We start from the raw sequence: 20296 nt of genomic DNA on the forward strand, positions 1-20296 counted from the left end.
CTTAATAGCTAATGTTGGCCTTCTTTTTATTTGTTTCTTTCATTTATTTATCTATATATATTCTTTCAGAGAAAGCAATGGCACCCCACTCCAGTACTCTTGCCTGGAAAATCTGGTAGGCTGCAGTCCATGGGGTCGCTAAGAGTCGGACATGACTGAGCAACTTTACTTTCACTCTTCACTTTTATGCATTGAAGAAGGAAATGGCAACCCACTCCAGTGTTCTTGCATGGAGAATCCCAGGTACGGGGGAGCCTGGTGGGCTGCTGTCTATGGGGTCGCATAGAGTCAGACACGACTGAAGCGACTTAGCAGCAGCAGCAGCATATATTCTTTGGTGAAGTGTCTGTTCAAGGTTTTTTTTAAAACAAGTTTTTCAATATTTGTTTTCTTACTATTGAGTTTTGACTGTTCTTTCCCCCTTTTTTTTTTGAGAGAGAGTTCTTTCTATATTCTATATTGTTGAGTAAGTGACATGCAAATAGTTTCTCCCAGTCTATAGCTTGTCTTTTTATCTCTTAAATGTCTTCCACAGAACAAAAGTTTTTAATTTTGAAAGAGTTCAGCTTATCAACTTTTCTTCTATACATGGTACTTTTGGTATCATGGCTTGTTCTACCTAATTCTAAGTCCTGAAGGTTTTTCTTCTGTGTTTTTCTTTTAAAGTTTAATAAATGTACATTTTGCATTTAGATCTGTGATCCACTTTGAGTTAACTTTGTGTAAGAGGTGAGATTGAGATTGAGATTCATTTTCTCGCATGTGGATGTTTAAATGTTCCAATATACTTTGTGTTTAGACATTTGTCATATTTGTGTGGATCGACTTCCAGTCTCTGTTCTGTCCTAGTCACTATGTGTGTATCCCTTTGCCTCTTGTCTAGGTACATACACATGTCGGATTATTATGTCTTCAGAGTGAACTGACTCTTTCATTATTATGTAACATCCCTTTATATCCCTGGTCATTTTCTTTGCTGTGATGTCTGCTTTATCTGACATTAACATCTCAATTCTTTCCCCCTCTTCTAGCTACTCTAAAGAGTGAAGTGAAATGAAAGTTACTCAGTCGTGTCTGACTCTTTGTAACCCCATGGACTATATAGACCATGGAATTCTCCAGGCCAGAATACTGGTGTAGATAGCCTTTCCCTTTCTCCAGAGGATCTTCCCAACCCAGGGGTCAAACCCAGGTCTCCCGCATTGCAGGTGGATTCTTTACCAGCTGAGCCACAAGGGAAGCCCCAAACCCTAGAGAGTAGGGTTTCAGTTTATTACTTTAACACTTTTTCATAAGTCCAAAAGCCAAAGGCCAGTAATTTATTACCATATTAATCTCTAAGCACTTTAGATTCAGTAATTGGTGGGGTGTGGAAGACAGAAGAGTTTCCTGTGCTTCACAGCTGGCAGATGAGGTTATCAAGACAGCATAGTTGTTCAGTTATTCACATAATGATTGTTCATTTATTTGCTTCTCATCTCTGGGAGAGGCTTCTCCACATCCCTATGTTGAACTTAGGAATGGTCGTGTGACTTGCATTCATCACTGAGATGAGAGAGGAAGTGGTATGTGTCAGTTCTGGTGAGCACCTGTAGGAGGCAGCTCATGGTTTACTGTGTCTGTCTTCTCTGGTATGAGATGGGCAGTGTTGTGGGGGTTAGCTTGGTTCCTAGTGGCAAGATAGCACAGAGCAGAACCACAACTGAACATGGATGGACACAAGGCTTGGATGAGAAATACAAGCCACCAACATTTTATTCTTGTCTGTGACTGCAGTATAGGGGGTCAAGGCCTGGGCCCAATCCATTCTAGGCCTCAAGGCCCTTCCTTTTTTTTCTTCTTTGATAAATAGGAGTTAGGAACAGCATTTCCCCTAAATAGAAATGAAAATATGTTGGAGAGGGGCCTACAAATGACTGGATTTGAAAGACAAGCTGTCCACTTGTTCGCCCTTTGCTTTTGCTGAAAGCACAGTTTATGTTTGGCTCATCTGTGTTGGTCCACATGTTCTACAGTTAAGCGATGTCATTGTCAGTTGTCCTGCAGGAGGAGAGCTAAGTCTCAGCACAGGTTTGTGCTGCTGCACTGGGACACTACCATTGACTCTTTGTAGCTCTCCTCGTAGCTTCTCCCTCCTCTTACTGAAGAGTGCTCCCATTCTTGACCATTCTGCCCACATGACCTAATTATCTCCCAAAGGCCCCACTTGCAAATACTGTCACACTGGGAATTAAATTTCAACATATTAATCTTGGGGAGACCAGGCTTTCAGTTCCTAATAGTACTCCTTTTGATGAGTGCAGCAGTACCCTAATGTAACATGGCTTATATATGCAGTTTTGAATGTGGGGATCCCCTGCAACACCCCAACTGCTTCTCTGTAGTGGAATGAGGCTCAGACAGTGTAGCTCCACTTCAACAGTTAAACTAAAGAATCAGAGGTGACTTTCAGGTAACAGGACAGTGACATTTCATAATCCAAACCACACTTGGCACTCTGTGTAGGCGGTCGCTGCTGTGTCACTGGAAAGCTGTTTGTCTCAGAATTGACTCACGGTTGATAAGTACGCCAGGGAGGGGCCGAGTTCTTTCTCTGATCTCCTGATGGCCCCAGAACAGATAAAGATGCTTATGATATACCTTGTTTGTGCCAGTAATTTTTTAAAAAAGAACTCCAGGAGTCCACTATTGGGAAAAGACTTGTACCTTCCTTCAGCCATTCCTACAGTTCACTTCTGATTGATTTTTGTTTTTTTGGGTTTTTTTTGGTTGATTTTTTATATCATTGGTTTATAGTTGTTGACTGTAGAACAATGTCAATACATGGAATGCTGCTTCCCCTAAAGGAGTACCAGTTGTATTTTAGATGTTTTTGAAGAAGGCATAGATTAGTTAAAGGAGAAAGTCAAATATTTAATTCCTTAGGTGGGACTATCTGAAACTATGCCGATATTTTTTTTTACCTAGTTACCTTGGCATTCACTTTGAAAATACTCAACGGAGTTGTTTTTTTCTTGCTTTTTTTGATTTCATTTGTTTTGATTTTGGCTGTGCTGGGTCTTCGTTGCAGCACAAGGCTCTTTGTTGCACCACATGGGCATTTTTTCCTAGTTGCAGAATGACTGGGCTTCTCTGGTTATAGTGCACGGGCTTCTCTTGTTGTGGAGTACAGGCTCTAGAGCACAAGAACTTCTCTGGTTGCGGCGTGCAGAATTAATTGTCCTGTGGGCATGTGGGATCTGGTTCCCTGACCAGGGATCAAACCTGCATCCCCTGCGTTGGAAGGCAGATTCTTAACCACTGGCCCACCAGGGAAGTCCCCCAACAGGGTTTTTTAATGAGCCCTTTTGTAAATAATTTAGTACTCTTTTGAGTAATATTTTAAGCTGGCAAGGTTTTGATTGCTATGATGTATTTTATTAGATACATATTTCTTTGCATAATTTCAGGAAAAGTCAACAGATGCTTTATATTTATGTGACTCTTCTCCTATCTTATCAATTTTACTTCTAGGCACAGAGTTTATTAGGACTAGATTCTTAAAAAAATAGCTTTCTTGAGATATAATTTCCTTACCATACAATTTATCTAGCATGTATAGTTTAATGGGTTTTTTTTTTAGCATACTCAGAGTTGTACATCATCACCACAGTCAATTTTAGAACATTTTCATCACCCCCCAAAAGGAAAAAAACCTGTTAGCAGTCACTCACTCACTCCCTATTTCCTCCCACTCACTCCTACCTGCAGCCGTAGACAACTACTCATCTACTTTCTATCTCTCTAGATTTTCTATTCTGGACATTCTGTACAATTGAAATCGTACAGTATGTAGACTTTTGTAACTGGCTTCTTTTACTTAGCATAATATTTTCAAGATTCATCCATGCTGTAGCCTGTATTAGTACTTCATTCCTTTTTATTCCTGGATATTTCAGGAATATTGTTTCAGGAATAATATTGTTTGGACCATGTTTTGTTTATCCATTCATCAGTTGATGGACATTTGGGTTGTTTCCTCTCTGGGGCTATTATGAATAATGCTGTTATGAACATTTGTGTATACTTGTTTTGTGAAGGTCTGGCTTTTTAGTGACTCAGCTGTCCTTTTACATACTGGTGATATCATAGCTCCATAGGACCCCCCGATGGCCTCTTGTTCAGCGCCTCCCTTTTAAGGCAGGCAGTTTCCCCAGGCACACACAGCTGGAGTGGTGGAGTGGGGCTCCTTGTTCTCATGTTCAGTGCTTTACCAATTGGAGTGGAAACACCACAGGAGAGGAAGAATTAATTCCATACTACACAGGTTTGTAAAAGCCTTGTAGGCTTTTCTGTTTGCTGTTTCTTCTGTTTGTCACTTAAAACAGTATGGTCTCATCTGAAAGCAAAACAACAAGTACTACAAGTTAAAAGTTGCCTTAGAGATATTTTTTAGTCTAATATTCTCATTATGCAGAAAACCAAAACCTAGAAAAGTGATGTCACTGCCCACCCAAGATCACACTGTGGTAGCAGGGCAAGGATTGGAACTCTGGGCTCTTCACTTCTCGTCCCAGTCCTCATTGTGCCCCGCTTAGGGTGAGCGTTCCTGGCCCAGGTGCTGGGTGAAAGGTGGTGCTCTCATTTCGTGTCTCCTCTCTGATAGAATCCCATCACGGGGCTGATGTCAGCCAGTCATGAGCAGAAGGACGCCTGGGTACGGGATAACATCTACAGCATCCTGGCCGTGTGGGGCCTGGGCATGGCCTACCGCAAGAACGCCGACCGCGACGAGGACAAGGCCAAGGCCTACGAGCTGGAGCAGGTAAGGCTGACTGGCAGCTCTGGCCTGGCGCTCAGCACCTTTTCCTTGGACTGAAAAGCCTACAAGGAAGTAACTGTGTGCAAAACAGCCTGGTGCAGGTGCCGCCTCCATTTCTGTTGTAGGCTATTTGGGGGAGGCACTCTGGTCTCTTAACCTCTCATGTCTCTCCTTTTGAGATTTTTTTTTTCCCTCCATAAAAAAACAACAATCACACTGAGTAGATATCCAAATTTCTAACTAGCTACATTTCTCTCTCACATGCTCTGTCAGTTTTATACATACTCACGTATGAGATGTCATTATAAACTAACCTGAATGTTTTTAAAGCAGCACACTAGAACTCCACATTTCAAAATGCATGCTCTGTGGAGTCCTCATGTTGAAAGGATATTTATTCAAACAGTGTTGCCACTACTTAAAACAGTTTTGCAAAATGCCTTTCTAGTTTGAATCATTCCAAAGCAGTCTTATTAATTTGCAATACCCTTTAATTTTGAACCACACTGATATTGTCCAGTTTTCATACCCATGTTATCATATGGCACAATGAAATCCTTTATTGTTTTCCAAAATCAGAAACCAACATACCTACCAAAGCAAAGACTTGCCGTCAGTAAGTATGTAAGAAGATAATCTACCCCTGAGCATGGAGGTATTTTCAGAGTGTTCCCAGTAACAGCCTTGAAGTAAGGAGTGAAGGAAAGTTATGTGGCTCAAAATAGCCTGGAGTTAAAACTCCCCTCCCCTCCTCCCCACCATTCTATGCAAAATAAAGAACACTCTCACCGGAAGAAAACAAATGGACATTAAGGTTGATTACACCCAGCTCCCAGCTGGTCCAGCCTCTGGTGATCTCCAGAATTCCTTGCCCCAGCCATTTAAGAGATAATTACTCCGAACAACTTTGGAGAAGAACAGGCCCCCTTAAGACAGTAGATTTCCACATATATGCCTATATATACTTATTCTCTTCTTGGGTTAGGGCAGCAGGTCACTAATCTGACTGCTGCCCCTTCTCGCCTCATTAAAAGGTGATCTGTTCCTTAAAGTGCCGGTCTCGTTCTTTTTCCGAACCTTGCCTTCTTAACTCCCTTACCCTACAAGGCGCATTGATGTGTAGAAGTATCATTCTCATGGCATGAGAGCCTTTGGGATTTGTCTTTGATTTGCACACTGCTTATTGGCCCACACAGCCAGTGGGTCATCAGATCCAGGTAGAATTCTTGTGGCCCAATCATAAACAAAGTGGGCCTGAGTGTCAGGCAGCCTTGTCAGCAGTAGGGAAGCTAAAAGAGGAAACCTGTCTGTGCGAGCAGGGAAAGGACCATTTGAATTTGACTAGACGTGCTAAGTATGAGGTGATGAAATCACCTAGTCTTGGAGCTAAGGGGTAGTATTTAAAATGCATACAGCAAGCATTGAATGCTCCTCCAAGAACTTGGATGGCAGTTACATAAGTGAATCATTCATTTAACAGTGTAATAATTTGATATTCATGTTCTCCAAATTTTCTACACACACACACACACACACACACACACTCCACCACCACCACCCCCACCCCCCCACTACCTCTCTACTGTAAGCAATTTCTGATCTGGGTTAGAGTTGACTAGATTTGCCGCTCTATGACTGACAATAGAGAGGCACAAACAGACCACATTATTTGATTTGTTGAGTGTGGTTAATAACTGCAGCAGACATCTCCCTTGATTATGGAAAATAACACTGGATCTTCCAATGATCCTCGACATGGACACTATTCCACTTGGGGCTCAGGCAGTACAGCTGCTCATTGTGTGAGACTGTCCCATGCATTGCAGCACACGTAGCATCCTTAGTCCTTACTTACTAAATGCCTATAGCTCCCATCCCCATCAGAGTGACAATAAAAATGACCCCCACATTTCTAAATGCTCCCCCACCCCCAGGGGATGCTAATGTCACCCCCAGTTGGGAACCACTGGGCCTCTTCACAATGGAAAATAACCTTATTTGAGGGGAAGTCAATTGGCAAATGTTTATGCTTCACACTGTAGGAAATATTAATTTTGACAGTGTTAATTATACCTTTTAATGAGGTAATATTTTCTGCATCAAGAGAGTTTCTGACATAAAGTGAGATTATACTCTAGAATCCTAGGATTTTAGAGAATGAAGAATCTGAAAGGTGATCCATTTCAGACTTTTCTCCCATAATTATCTTTGGTGGTCTTAGCCTGCAAACCATGTTGATTATGTAAGAGAGGAGATGCTAATAGCCCTGGGAGGGAAGTTCTTTCAGCCAGCCTACTTTGACCTAAAAATACCCCATTCTCTAGCCACTTGAGAAGTCTTTTTCTCGTGGATTTAATAGGACGTATGAGGACCATCTTTCAGCGGGCCTGAACTGTGGAGGAAGAGAGTGGCAATATAATGTATCGACAAGGAGCTCAAACTCTGGAGTCAGAGGGCCTGGGCTGTGTCCTGCTCCACCCCTCACCAGCTGAGAGACTTGAGCAGTGTTGATTCATCAGCCTCATGTTCCTCATTGTAAAGTGGGGAAATAATAACACCCACCTCAAAAGGGCGTTGCAAGAATTAGTGGGAATCTAAGTAAAATGTTTTCTACAATACCGGAACAGAATGTATAATTATCATGTTATTATTGTTTATAATAATAATTATTGTTATACGATATTTCTCCTTCTCTGTATGACTTACTTCACTCAGTATGACTCTCTCTAGGTCCATAATTGGTTCTAACATGTATTACTAAGAAACTTTGGCAACTACTTGCATTTTGTAAGAACTTTACTCAATAGTCCAGTAATGGTGTCACAAATGGCTGTTTTGGCAAAGCATCGTTACTTTGGGGCAGGCAGGGTGGACTTAATTCATCCTTAGTATAACAAAAATGAATTACTAAGAATTGAGACATAAAGCTCCAAGGTACTAGGCTTATAAAAATTGTCTTGAATAAAATAGCAGGAGTCACTGGATTTCAGCACCAGAAGATACCATCTGGTCCAACATCTTTATTTGAGATAAGTCATTGCATCAAGATTTTCTTTCTTTGTGATGGAATGGAGAAGTAGAAATAATCTAAACAATCCAAGTGCTTGTATATGCCTTCTTGGGGAAGGTTCCAGGTAGCACTGGCTTACCTGTCATGTGGGGAGGAGGTTGTTTTCATGGAGCAGGGAAGCTGGCCTTGTTACTGATCCCATTTTATTTCCACAGAATGTGGTGAAACTGATGCGAGGTCTTCTCCAGTGCATGATGAGACAGGTAGGCAGAAAACGACAGATGTATTTTTGGGTCATCTGAGTGGGCGCTTTATCATTTTCCTGGTGACAACTATCAGCCTTAGAGTGTTTTGAACTTCTCAAGATGAGAAATTGAAAAATTTAGCCTACTTTCTCCATTTAAAATTATCTTCAGTAATTTTAATATACCATAGAACCAGACTCAGAGAATACTTTCTCAAAGTCTTTTCAGGGCTTCCCTCATAGCTCAGTTGGTAAAGAATCCACCTGCAATGCAGGAGACCCCAGTTTGATTCTTGAGTTGTGGCGATCCACTGGAGAAGGGATAGGCTACCCACTCCAGTATTCTTGGACTTCCCTTGTGGCTCAGCTGGTAAAGAATCCACCTGCAATGCAGGAGACCTGGGTTCGATCCCTGGGTTGGGAAGATCCCCTGGAGAAGGGAAAGGCTACCCACTCCAGTATTCTGGCCTGGAGAATTTCATGGACTATAGTCAATGAGGTTGCAAAGAGTTGGACACAACTGAGCAACTTTCACTCACTTCTGTAAAAGAAGAACATGCTCTTTTTCTAAACAAGGAAGAAAACATTGTTTTGAAAAGTCATTCCTAGAAAGCCGTGTGCTGTTGTTTATTCTGTTAAGTTTATAAAAGAGTTTCTTTGAATTGAGGACTTCCCTTGAGGCTCAGCTGGTAAAGAATCCGCCTGCAATGTGGGAGACCTGGAATTGATCCCTGGGTTGGGAAGATCCCCTGGACAAGGGAAAGGCTACCCACTCCAGTGTTCTGGCCTGGAGAATTCCATGGTCTATATAGTCCATGGGGTCACAAAGAGTTGGACACAACTGAGCTGCTTTCACTTTGAGTCGAAATGCTCGAGTTTTTAAAACTTGACAGTAATATTTACTGGTATTCTCAGTGAGAGGTAGAACAGTGTCTTGAGCGTGTACTGTGTACAGAACATCGTACTAGGATCTGTACAGATTCCAAGATGAATATGGTACAGTCCCCACCTTTGATTGGCACATTCCCATTAGTTTTGAAAAGCATTGTTGTTCTTTTCTTTTCAACATAAGGAAATAGGATTGGAAATTTAAAGAAGAAATTTACAGAGGAAGAAAAGGGCCTCTTCCTCCCCTCTTCCCTCATTCCTTCCCTCCCTCTCGTTGAGTTCCTACTATGTGTCACAGCTCATGCTAGGAATAGCAGACAAGGAAACCCTTTGGCTTGACCTTTCAAGCTTGCAGAGCTTGTTAAAATCCCAGTAGACTAAGACATTTCTGGTGATGGGCAGGAAGAGACACACACCCCCACCCACTCTGTGTGGTGCTCACTAGTGAGCATCCGTCCCCTACCTTCCATCCCTCTGTCTCCCAGAGGTAACAGATAAAAGGTCTAAATCCAAGATAATGACCCTGCTAGCCATGAACCCCTTAGGGTTCCATGCAGCCAGCTTGCTATCTTCCTCAGGTGGATAAAGTGGAGAGGTTCAAGCACACTCAGAGTACCGAGGACAGCCTGCACGCCAAGTACAACACTGCCACCTGCAGCACTGTGGTGGGCGACGACGAGTGGGGCCACCTCCAGGTGGATGCCACCTCCCTCTTCCTCCTGTTTCTGGCCCAGATGACAGCCTCCGGTGAGCCAGGCCTGATGGAGCCCATTGAACTGGGAGTGACCATCCAGAAGGGGGCGGGGAGGGGCAGGCATTGACCAGTATTCAAAATAAGCTGCTTTTTTGCATTACATTATGTGCCCTGATTCTGTGGCTCTGTTGACAGTCAGCCTCCTGAGCCCTCGTGGGACCAGGGCTGTTGCGCCTGCTCTGTGCACCAAGTGGCCTTGAGTTAGGCCACTTAGCTGCTGTGTTGCAGAGCTGTTCCCTTCAGTCCCGTAAATTCATGCTCCTGGGTTAAAGGCTTTGCATTTATTTCAGACTGCAAATGTGAAACTCCAAAAATTGGAGAAATCAGGAAATAGTGTTCTGGCTTTGTGAATAAACCTGAAACTTGAAAAGGACATTTTGGTTATGAAAGTTAAGATGAGCTCACTGTAGATGGTTTGGAAAATATAATGAAAAAATCTCACTGATAATTTTCATTTGAATGTGTCTCCTCCAGGTTTTTTTTCCACTGTATTTTAAAAAACATATTTCAGGTCATATGGTATGCATATAGTGTTTTTATTACATAGCATTTTAACTTAAGCATTTCCCCCATAATATTAAAGGTGTTCATAAACAATTTTAGTGACTTTACCAATGGATATTCCATAATTAAACTATTCCTTTATTCTTCTGTTTGTTTGTTTACCTATCATAACTGTATTGCAATACAAACTTTGACCCTCATATTTATTTGCTTCCTTCTCTTAGTTTGATATCATTCAAAGGCTATTTATACTCATTGCCAAATTGTTTGCAGAACAGTTTACCAGTTTGGAGAAGGAAATGGCAACCCACTCCAGTATTCTTGCCTGGAAAATCCATGGACAGAGGAGCCTGGTAGGCTAAATAGCCCATGGGGTCGCAAAGAGTCGGACATGACTGAACGACTTCACTTGCATTTTCTTTTTTACTTTACCAGTTAACCACGCCCCCCCAGTCATGTAAGAGTACATATCTTACCCACACCAGTTTCAAGAATTCATACTTTACATGTATTTGTCATAACCAGCTGTACATTCAAGCCTGCTCTCCTGGTTATTGCCTGCTTCGGTACATGGGTGCTCCTCCTGGGCAGGTGCTGGGAGCTGGCCTTTCCATGAGTTGAAGAGCCATTGCCTGTGGTTAGGGGCTCTCCTTTCCCAACCTGGCCACTGGGGGAAAATACCCACCCTGTGCTTTACTCAAGGATAAGACAGTGGTTGTGCTGGGCTAAAATGCGGGCTCTGTGGAATCTTCTCTGCACAAATCCCACACGTATATGAAGGCCCCACATCTCTTTCAATCATTTCTCCTCCTAGGCACACAGACAAAAGTGGAACCATTCTTATCTTCCATTGTTCCTTGGCTCCCTCCTTCATTCCCTCCCTTCTGTCCTCACTCTTTCCTTCCCTCATTCCTTATTTTCCTCCCTACTTTCTGTCTTGCCTCTCTCCTTCCTTTCTACTTTCCTTCCTTCATCCTGTCCTCCCCTCCTTTTCCCTCCTTCCTTCCATCCCTCCTTCTTTCTTCCCTCCCTCCCTCCCTCCTTCCCTCCCTCCCTCCCTCCTTCCCTCTTTCCATCCTTCCTTCCCTCCTTCCCTCTTTCCGTTCATCCTCCCTCCTTGCATCCATCCTTTCTTCACTTGCTCCTCCACTTCTTCCCTCCCTCCTTCCCTCCCTGCTTCCTTCCTCCCATCCCTCCCACGTCCCTTCCATTCATCCCTCCTCCTTTCCTGTTCTTGTTTCTTTCTTCACTCCCTTCTTCCCCCTTCCATCCTTCCTTCCTTCCCTTCTTCCTACCCTCCTCCTATCCTTCCTTTCCTCCCTCCTTCCTTCTCTCTTCCCTTTCTTCTTTTCCTTCCCTCCCTGCCTCCTTCATTCCCATCCTCCCTCCTTCCTTTCTAGCCTCCTCCCTTCTTTCCATCCTTCCCTCCTTCCTTCCTTTTATTTCTCACTCTTTCCTTCTCTCCTTGCTTCTTTCCCTTTCCCACCTTCCGTTCTTTCTTCCTTCCTGCCCTCCCTCCTTCCTTCTTCCCTTCCTTCCCTCCCTCCATCCCTACTTCCTTCCCTCTGTCCCTCTTTTCTTTATATCCTCTTTTCCTCCTTCTCTCCATGCTTTCCTCTTTCCTTCCTTCCTTCCTGTCTACCCTCCCTCCTTCCTTCCCTCCCTCCTTCCTTCATCCGTCTATCCCTCCCTCCTCCCCTCCTTCCTTCTATCCCTCCCTCCTTTCTCTTTCCCTCTCTCACCCTGTTCTCTCTCCCTCCTTCTTCTCTACCCTCCTTCCTTCCATCTTTCCATCCGTTCCACTTTCTACCCTCCTTCCCTCCCTCCTTCCTTCCCTCCTTCTCTCCCACCTTCCCTCCTTTCTTCCATCCATCCCTCCCTCTTTCCTTCTCTCATTTCTTCCTTCCCTCCCTCCTTCCCACCATCCATCTTCCTTCTTTACCTTATTCCTACCCACCTACCATCTTTCCTTCCCTCTCTCCTCCTCTCCCTCCTTCCTTCCATTCCTACCTCCTTCATTCACTCCCTCCCTTCTTCCTTTCTACCTTCCTTCCTTCCACTGTCCTGTCCTTCCCTCTTTCTCTCTCTCCCTCCCTCCTTCCTTCCTTCCCTCCTTTCTCCCTGACTGCTTCCTTCTGTCCTTGCCCTGCCTCCTTCCTTCCCATCCTCCTCCTGTCCACCCTTCCTTTCTTTCCTTTCTTCCCTACTACCTTCCTTCCCTCTCTCCTTCCCGCCCTCCCCGCCTCCTTCTTTCCCTCCCCTCCTCCCCCTTCCGTACCTACCTCCTTTTGTCTTTCCTTCCTTTGTTCCCTTCTCACCTCCTTCCCTCCCTCACTCCTTCATTCCATCCCTCCCTCTTCCCCGCCCTTCCTCTCTTCTTCCCTTCTCTCTCCTTCCTTTCATTGCTCCTTCTTTCCCTCTCTCCTTCCTTATTTCCCCTTCCCTCCTCGCCTGCTGCCCTCCCTCTCTCAGCCTGTCTTCGTCCCTCCCTCCTTCCCTCCCTCCTGCCTGCCCTCCCTCCCTGTCTTCTTCCTTTCTAGCCCCCTTCCTCCCTTCCATCTTGCCCTCCTCCTCTCACCTCCCCTCCTTCCTTTCTGCCCTCCTCCTCCTCCCTGTCCTCCTCTCCTCCCTCTTTTTCTCCCCTCCTCCCTTCCTCCCCTCTTTCCATCCTTCCCTCTGTCCTTTCTTCGCTACTTCCTCCCTTTGTTCTTTCTGTCCTTCCCTCCCAGCTTCTTTCCCTCCTCCCTTCCCTCCTCCCTTTCTTCCCTCCCTCTTTCCTTCCTGCCCTCACCTTCCTTCCTTCCTTTCCTTTTTCTCTCCTCCTCTCCCTTCTTTGTTCACTACTTTCCTCCCTCCCTCCCACTCTCCTTATTTCCCCCTCTCCCTCCTTTCTTCCTATCCTTCCCTCCTTCCAGCCCCTTCTCCTTCCTTTCTACCCTCCTTCCCTCCATTGTCCCTTCCTGCCTCATCCTTCCTTCCCTCCCTTCCTCCTTCCTCCTCTCCTTCTTTCCCTCCTTCCCTCCCTCCCTTCTTCTCTCCTTCCTTCCTAGTCTCCTTATTCTGTTCTTCCCTCCCTCCTTCCTTCCCTCCCTCCCTTGTATCTTTTTTCCCTTCTGTCCTCCTTCCTTCCTGCCTTTTCTCCTTCTATCTTTCCTTCTTTCCCTCCTTTCTTATCACCTTCCTTCCTTCCCTCCCTCGCTCCCTCCTTTCCTTCCTTCCCTCCCTCCTTCCTTTTGCCTTTTCTCCTTCCCTCCCTTATTCACTACCTCCCTCCTCCTTTCCCGTCCTACCTGTTTCCCTCCTTCCTTTCTTCCTTCCCTCCTCCATCTTTCCCTCTCTATCCTTTTGTCCCTCCTTCCTCCCCTCTTTCCTTCCTGAATTAGACATTAACTCTTATGACTGACTTCATACTTAATTTTTGATGCCCTAGTAAGAAAAATGCAAATGAGGGTATATAATTTATTTTCTAGTATAAGATTTGTCATTCGTAATTGGCAACTCTCTCTTTACAACATAACTCTGTAAACTTACTGTTTGTTTTTGTTTTGTAGGCTTACGTATTATTTTCACTCTTGACGAGGTGGCCTTCATACAGAATCTTGTTTTTTACATAGAAGCTGCATATAAAGTTGCTGTAAGTTCAAATCCAGTGTTTATTTTCCAGTGTTACAGCCTCAGGAAGGATAAAAATCACACATCTGTTTGAGGGCCAGGCTGTCTGGGGCTGACCCGAAGGTTAGCAAGATTAGCAGTACAAGATGATGTCACCTCTGCACACAAACTGCACATTTGTGTCCAGGAACTCAGTTGGGGAGCTTTTGTTGTTGAAATGTGCCATATGCTCTGTTTGAATTCATTAGGTTCATTTTAAATAAGACCCTCAAATACCCTGTGGCATGTGTACTGGGAGCCTGAATCAGGGTGAAGGGCAACACCAGTGCCCCAGGCAGTGCACAGGGAGAGAGGCAGGACCCAGACAGGTGCCTGGGCTAGGTGATGGGTGGAAATACGTACACACTCAGTTCCTCCAGGCTGCTGTCTGCTACCGAGAGCTGAGCCTCACACACTTGTAGAGAACAGCTAAACTGCAAAGCTGGCCAGAAGAGCAGTAATGAAAGGCTAGAGTTTGCTTTTTGTTTTTAATAAAGAGCTACCAACATCAAAGCAAGGATCAGCAAACTTTTTCTAGAAAGGGCCAAAGTACATCTTCTCAGCTCTTCCAGTCTCTGTGGTCTCTCTTGCTGCTATTTAACTCTGCCATTGTACTGATACCACACAACCAGCTGTAGACAACCTGTGACCTCGTGAGTGCAGCTGTGTCCCAAATAGACCTTATTTCTGGATCACAGGTGTAGCAGACCTGATTCGGTGCCAGGGTAAGCACTTGCTGACCCCAGGTCTGAAGCAGTAATCATCCACCAGGAGCAGTCTTTGGCTCTCCCAGGGAAACCAGGCAATGTCTGGAGACATTTTCGATGTTGACAACAGGGGAGTGGGTACTATTGGCATCTAGTGGGTGGAGGCCAGAGATGCTGCTGAACACCCTACAGTGCACAGGACAGCCCCCTACAACAGAGAATGAGTAGGCTGCAAATGTCAGTACCATCGAGGTTGGCCAAGCCTGGTCTGAAGAAACAGGAAGGCTTTGTAGAAAGGGTGGAGCTTGAGTGGGACGTTGGTAGATGAGTAGGGCTCAGATAAGCAGGAGGAGGGAAAGGGGTTCGAGAGTATCAGGAATGGCTGTGAGTGTGGGGGAAGGGGAGGGGTGGTTGGGGAAAGAGGGGGTGGAGTAAAGGAGTATTCTTAGGGTGACAGCTGAGTGCTCCAGAATAGCAGGAATTAAAGTCAGCTTGTGGACAGGCAGGAAGTGTGGGGCTGGATCATAAAGGTAAGGCCATCAGAGAGATTTGAACATGATCCACTTGGGGATAAACAGGTCATCAGGTTAGAGTCTCGTGCTGGGGAGCAAGCTGATCAAAGCAGTTTCTAAGGATGAGTCAGGCAGTTGGCTCCAGGGTTGGAATGAGGACGGGTTGGAGTGGAAAGGCCCCGCTGTGCAGAGGACTGAAGGAATGGGTCCTGGAATCAGCCACGAGGCCTGCACGGCAGGCAAGAGTCTAAAGTCACTCTAGTATGTCTGAGTCTAAAATGTCTTATTCTGAAAATGTTCATCTTTCTCTAATAATAATAAGTGCCAGAATGTTGGCATTGGTCCTGTTCTTCTTGGGTTGTAATCCTTCAATAGTGTATATAGCATTATTTCAAAATGGTATCCAGTGCCTGGATTTCTTCAGTGAAAATATGAGCTATAAAAGTTAAGTATGTATGTATCAAGTCCTCTATGTGGACGGGCTATGCTAAGCCAGTTCATATTAATTCATTTCAAAATACCAGGCAAGTTTAGTGTTCTGAGCCTCAGTTTTGACTTTGCACCCATTACTGCTGAGCATTTTTTCTCAAAAGGTAATCTATTAAATTATTTTAAATGGTTTGGTTGATTTCACCCAGTTATAACCCATTTCTTCTTTATTCCATCTTACAATTTAATACAAGTTTAGACATATTAGGTGAATAAAGGTCAGCCTTTTAAGATAAAATATTTTGTTCTCTATAAATCATGAGTTTCTTACAAATGAATAACTTTTAGAAATAAGAAAACTGAGTGTCTTTGCATGCATTTTTGTTCTACTTGAGTATTTATTTCCAGAACTCTAACCAGAGGTCAAATGAACTGAAATCAAGAAAGAATACAACTTGAGTGTGTAAAGGCATGAATTTGGTAGCCTTTGAGAAGAGATAGTCACATTTCATGATGCCTACAATGACATAAAGGAGTTATTTTTCCATAGTACTTGTCATCTATTAATACCTCTTTTCTCCTTTTTCTCCAACAGGATTATGGAATGTGGGAACGTGGAGATAAGACTAATCAGGGTATTCCAGAATTGAATGCAAGCTCTGTAGGAATGGCCAAGGTGACAGTCTGGTCTTGTTTGTTCTTCCTCCTTGCCTCTTTAACGGCTTTGGTTTGGTTCTTATCCTTAGGGGTTTGGATTTGATCTGGTTAGCTTATTTTTCAAAAGTCAACAGCAAGTATGAAATTCAAGTGGTACATGTACCCCAACCAACTGAAATTATAGGTAAAGAATGGAGGTTTCCTACACCTAAATCTGCATGTGCCTGAAAATCAGTGCATTCCCTCCTTATTATCCAGTATCATCACCCATGCATCTAAGCTCTTGCTATTATCTAAAAAACTGGATATATGATGTCCAGTCTTGTTTCCTGGGTCATAAAGAGGGCTGAAGAATACGAGCATTTTGTAGGACAGGGCTCACACATTTAAAAGTCTACAGGGTCAGGTCAGGCACATAATATAAACAAGTGAAGCCAGCCAGATAGAAAAATAATGGGGCAGGAGTGGCATGTGTTGAGGACACTGCAGACTTTGTAAAGGTGTTCTAATTTAAGATCATTTTAAAAACTTCCTCAGGCCAAACCAAACATGACCATGGAGCCGTTTCAGCCAGCTGGCCACCAGTTGACATCTCTTGCCTTAGATATTTAGCATGCCTCCTCCATTCCCTCTTCCTCAAGGCTGAAGCATAATTTTACAGAGTAAAGACTCCAGAACTATAATTTTTAAAGCAACAATAAATATTCTCTGTTAAGGTCAACCGATGGAAAACATACTTAATACTAAAAAAGTTTACTTTCTTAAGTGCCAAACATGCTACTGTTAGAAGTTAACCACTGAAATAGATGAAAGAAAAACCAGTCGTGAATTTAGCCCCCCACCGCTTACACACACGATGCTGTGTTGTTAATATTTTGCTTTTTGGTAGAATACTAATTTCATTTTGGGAAATGGTTTTCTGTTTTCTCTATCTTGTTCCTGCAACGAGGCAAAACACCGGAAAGCTCTGAAAATAAGGATAGAACACAAGTATAGGATACTTTAGCTGGATTTTAAAGACAAATTGCATCACCTATGGGAAAACATATATGCTCGATTGCTTAATGAAAAAGAAGTACGAGATATGGGACTGTATGTGTACTACTCATACTCAGTAATTCATACTTGTGCTTGTAGGCAGCCCTTGAAGCAATTGATGAACTGGACCTTTTTGGAGCCCATGGAGGTCGCAAGTCTGTGATCCACGTCCTGCCGGATGAGGTGGAACACTGCCAGGTGATGGTTCTCACATCCAGAGAGTCGAGATGGAGACTCATGGCACAGAGCACTTGGGCTCCAGTTCAGACTCCCCAGCTTCCTAGCTTGGTGGCTCTTAGCTTCTTTGAGCTTCAGTTCCTTCGTCCATAAAATGGGCATACTAGGACCTACCCCCACTGCTGCACAAGGTGGTCATGAGAATCAGAATTAATCAACTTAATTTGTCAAAGTACTTTGTGAGCCAGAAAGGACCGCGCAAACATAAGATACAGCAATGGTGTTTCTATGGAGTCAGCAGTCAAGACAACTGTGTTCTGTTGGAGGCACATCAATTTTACGGTTTTTTTTTTTTTTTTTTTTTGAGCATGTACAAGGTTTTCTCTTAGGTTTATTTCATGAGGTCCCCAAATTTGATGATTGACAAGCAGTAGTTCACTTGGCGGAGAAGGCAATGGCACCCCACTCCAGCACTCTTGCCTGGAAAATCCCATGGACGGAGGAGCCTGGTAGGCTGCAGTCCATGGGGTCGCTAGGAGTTGGACATGACTGAGTGACTTCACTTTCACTTTTCACTCTCATGCATTGGAGAAGGAAATGGCAACCCACTCCAGTGTTCTTGCCTGGAGAATCCCAGGGACGGGGAGCCTGGTGGGCTGCCGTCTATGGGGTCACACAGAGTTGGACACGACTGAAGTGACTCTGCAGCAGTAGTTCACTTGGGCGGGTAGTGGAGTCTTGTTAGAGGGGTAGTGACAAAATGAATGGTGGAGGAGAGATGATATGGGAGAAATGGCAAATCAGTAAAACCTCCATGAAACACATGTTAGAGAAAGGGGGACAGATTAGGTGGCTCCATTTATCAGACAGTAGGTCAGGAGTTGCTGGCAAATCAGCAAACTTGTTTACTGGAGGCTCACTGTATGCAGGCACTGTGCTAGGGGTGTGTGAGTGAGAGGCATACAAAGTTGTATGCAGAGCTTCCAGTGGTAATGTTTGTTTCAGGCAGAGAGAGCCTAGGGAGAGTGACTGGTTAAAGAACTGGGCTTGGGGGTCAGTTGGCTAGAGAACATTAAGCTTTGTTCTGAAGCTGAAGGGTTCCCCCCTTATTTAGCCCCCTTCTAACTCATTCCATTTTCCCCATTAAATAGTCCTTAGTGGGGAATCTACTGTTTCTTGGGGTGTGGTTTAATAAAGTTAAGCTGGTATGCTTCTTAATAGATGTGTAGTCCCCAGTGGAGATGGCATGAGCTCTGTAGCTAGCTGGGCCTGGGTTAGAATCCTAGCTCTGTTGTAGACTAGCTGCATGCCCATCAGCATGAGTCTCTGCGTCTCCAAGTCCTCATGTGTGATTTGGACATAGTTCTCGAATTCCTTCTTCACATGGAAGAGTTAATAAGCTTGTGCTTGCAGGAATCTAGTCCCATGTCTGTACATGTTAGATTGCAGGGTTAGCTCCCTTTCCTTCCCAAACTGTTCCTTATAATTTCACCTTCCTTTAGTTTACAGTGCCTAATCCAACCACCTTATAATTGAGGCCATATTATAGTGCCACTAAGTAAGCCATTCTTTCTAGGACTAAACTAATTCTGTTTGGACTAAAGTGTTTTGCCTGTTGGTGTGGTCTTCTAGATTTGACTCCTTTACGTGGTTTCTGAGTTATCCAGTCCAGCTGGTCACCTCCACCGAAGCCAGGCATTTCTCTGTGCTGGTCTTGTATGTGTGTTCTTCTTTGTCTTTGCAGTCAGGAGCGCTAACCTGATGAGGTAGTCCTTAGTTCCTCCACTGCGTGCCCTAAAGGCCCAGCAGTATCAACAGAAGGTACAGAAGGAAGGGAGCCAGTTCTCAGCACGTGCTCTAGGCATATCACTGTTTTCCCGAACCCTCTTTTCTCCTGTGAGGAACAGGACACATGGGCTGGGTAGGTGCGGTCACGCAGCAGGGGCCATGTTGGTAGGCAAAAACTCTCTAAAAATTGGTAAACTCATTCATATGTTCCCTTGGGGTCAAGTCATAGTCTCTAGATGCTGTACATAACTGTTAGTGCTTCCGGGGTTAACACCTGTTTGTTTTTCGTTCAGTCTATTCTGTTCTCCATGCTGCCAAGAGCCTCGACGTCAAAAGAGATCGATGCTGGGCTTCTTTCCATTATTTCTTTCCCAGCCTTCGCGGTGGAAGATGTGAACCTTGTGAATGTGACAAAAAATGAAATTATTTCCAAGCTCCAGGTAAGCATTGGTCACGCTGGTACCCTTCTGCCCTGTGTTAAGTGCCCCTTCCAGATAGTGACGTGGAGCAGCTCACTCAGGCCTGGGCTGTCCCCACAGTCGATCTCTCAATATCAGAGTGGACTGACAGATGGAGGTACTCAAGGCTGAGAACGGAGGGGAGAAAATGAAGTCTCTGAGCCATCAATACCCAGGTTCTTTTCTTGTGCAGTAGAGTTTCAATTCCAGCTGGCACATTTAAATCTCAATTTGTATCACTCCTGTGCTTCTAAGACAGAGCTTCTGAACCCTTTAGAGATCCTAGACAGACTCCCTTAAGAATCTCATGAAAGCTACAGTCCCTGTCAGAAAAAAATGCACATGTCCCAATATCCTCAAACTTGACACACGATTTCTAGGGACTTGAAGATCTCCAAGTTAAACTGAGATTAAAAATCCCAGGGATGCCCCAGGTAGTCCAGGGTTAAGACCTCACCTTCCAATGCAGGGGGTGCAGTGTTCCTCCCTGGTTGGGAAACTAAAATCTCACATGCCTCACAGTCAATAAACCAAAACAGAAAACAGAAGCAATATTGTAACAAATTCAGTAAAGACTTTAAAAATGGTCCACATAAAAAAAAAAAAATCTTAAAATCCCTGCTCTGAGGTGAGATGCAGAAACTATGACACATTATACCAAACTGAGAAGGTTATACA

At 44.2% G+C, this 20296-nt stretch overlaps 1 protein-coding gene across 6 annotated transcripts in view; it reads left to right on the forward strand.

Moving 5' to 3' along the window:
- PHKA2 (phosphorylase kinase regulatory subunit alpha 2) overlaps positions 1-20296 on the forward strand; it is a 91663-nt gene that overhangs the window by 23940 nt on the left and 47427 nt on the right. For 5 of the 6 annotated variants that reach the window (XM_061408022.1, XM_061408017.1, XM_061408019.1 and 2 more), the window contains exons 3-9: positions 4646-4804; positions 8027-8074; positions 9522-9690; positions 13753-13835; positions 16096-16176; positions 17295-17393; positions 19454-19600. In XM_061408022.1, the coding sequence (XP_061264006.1) occupies positions 4646-4804; positions 8027-8074; positions 9522-9690; positions 13753-13835; positions 16096-16176; positions 17295-17393; positions 19454-19600 (786 nt within the window). Of the gene's footprint in view, positions 1-4155; positions 4307-4645; positions 4805-8026; positions 8075-9521; positions 9691-13752; positions 13836-16095; positions 16177-17294; positions 17394-19453; positions 19601-20296 lie in introns of those variants that run through there. The other variant, XM_061408021.1, reaches the window with a different exon arrangement.

This window comes from Bos javanicus, chromosome X, assembly GCF_032452875.1.
Source record: "Bos javanicus breed banteng chromosome X, ARS-OSU_banteng_1.0, whole genome shotgun sequence".
NCBI classification, from domain to species: domain Eukaryota; kingdom Metazoa; phylum Chordata; class Mammalia; order Artiodactyla; family Bovidae; genus Bos; species Bos javanicus.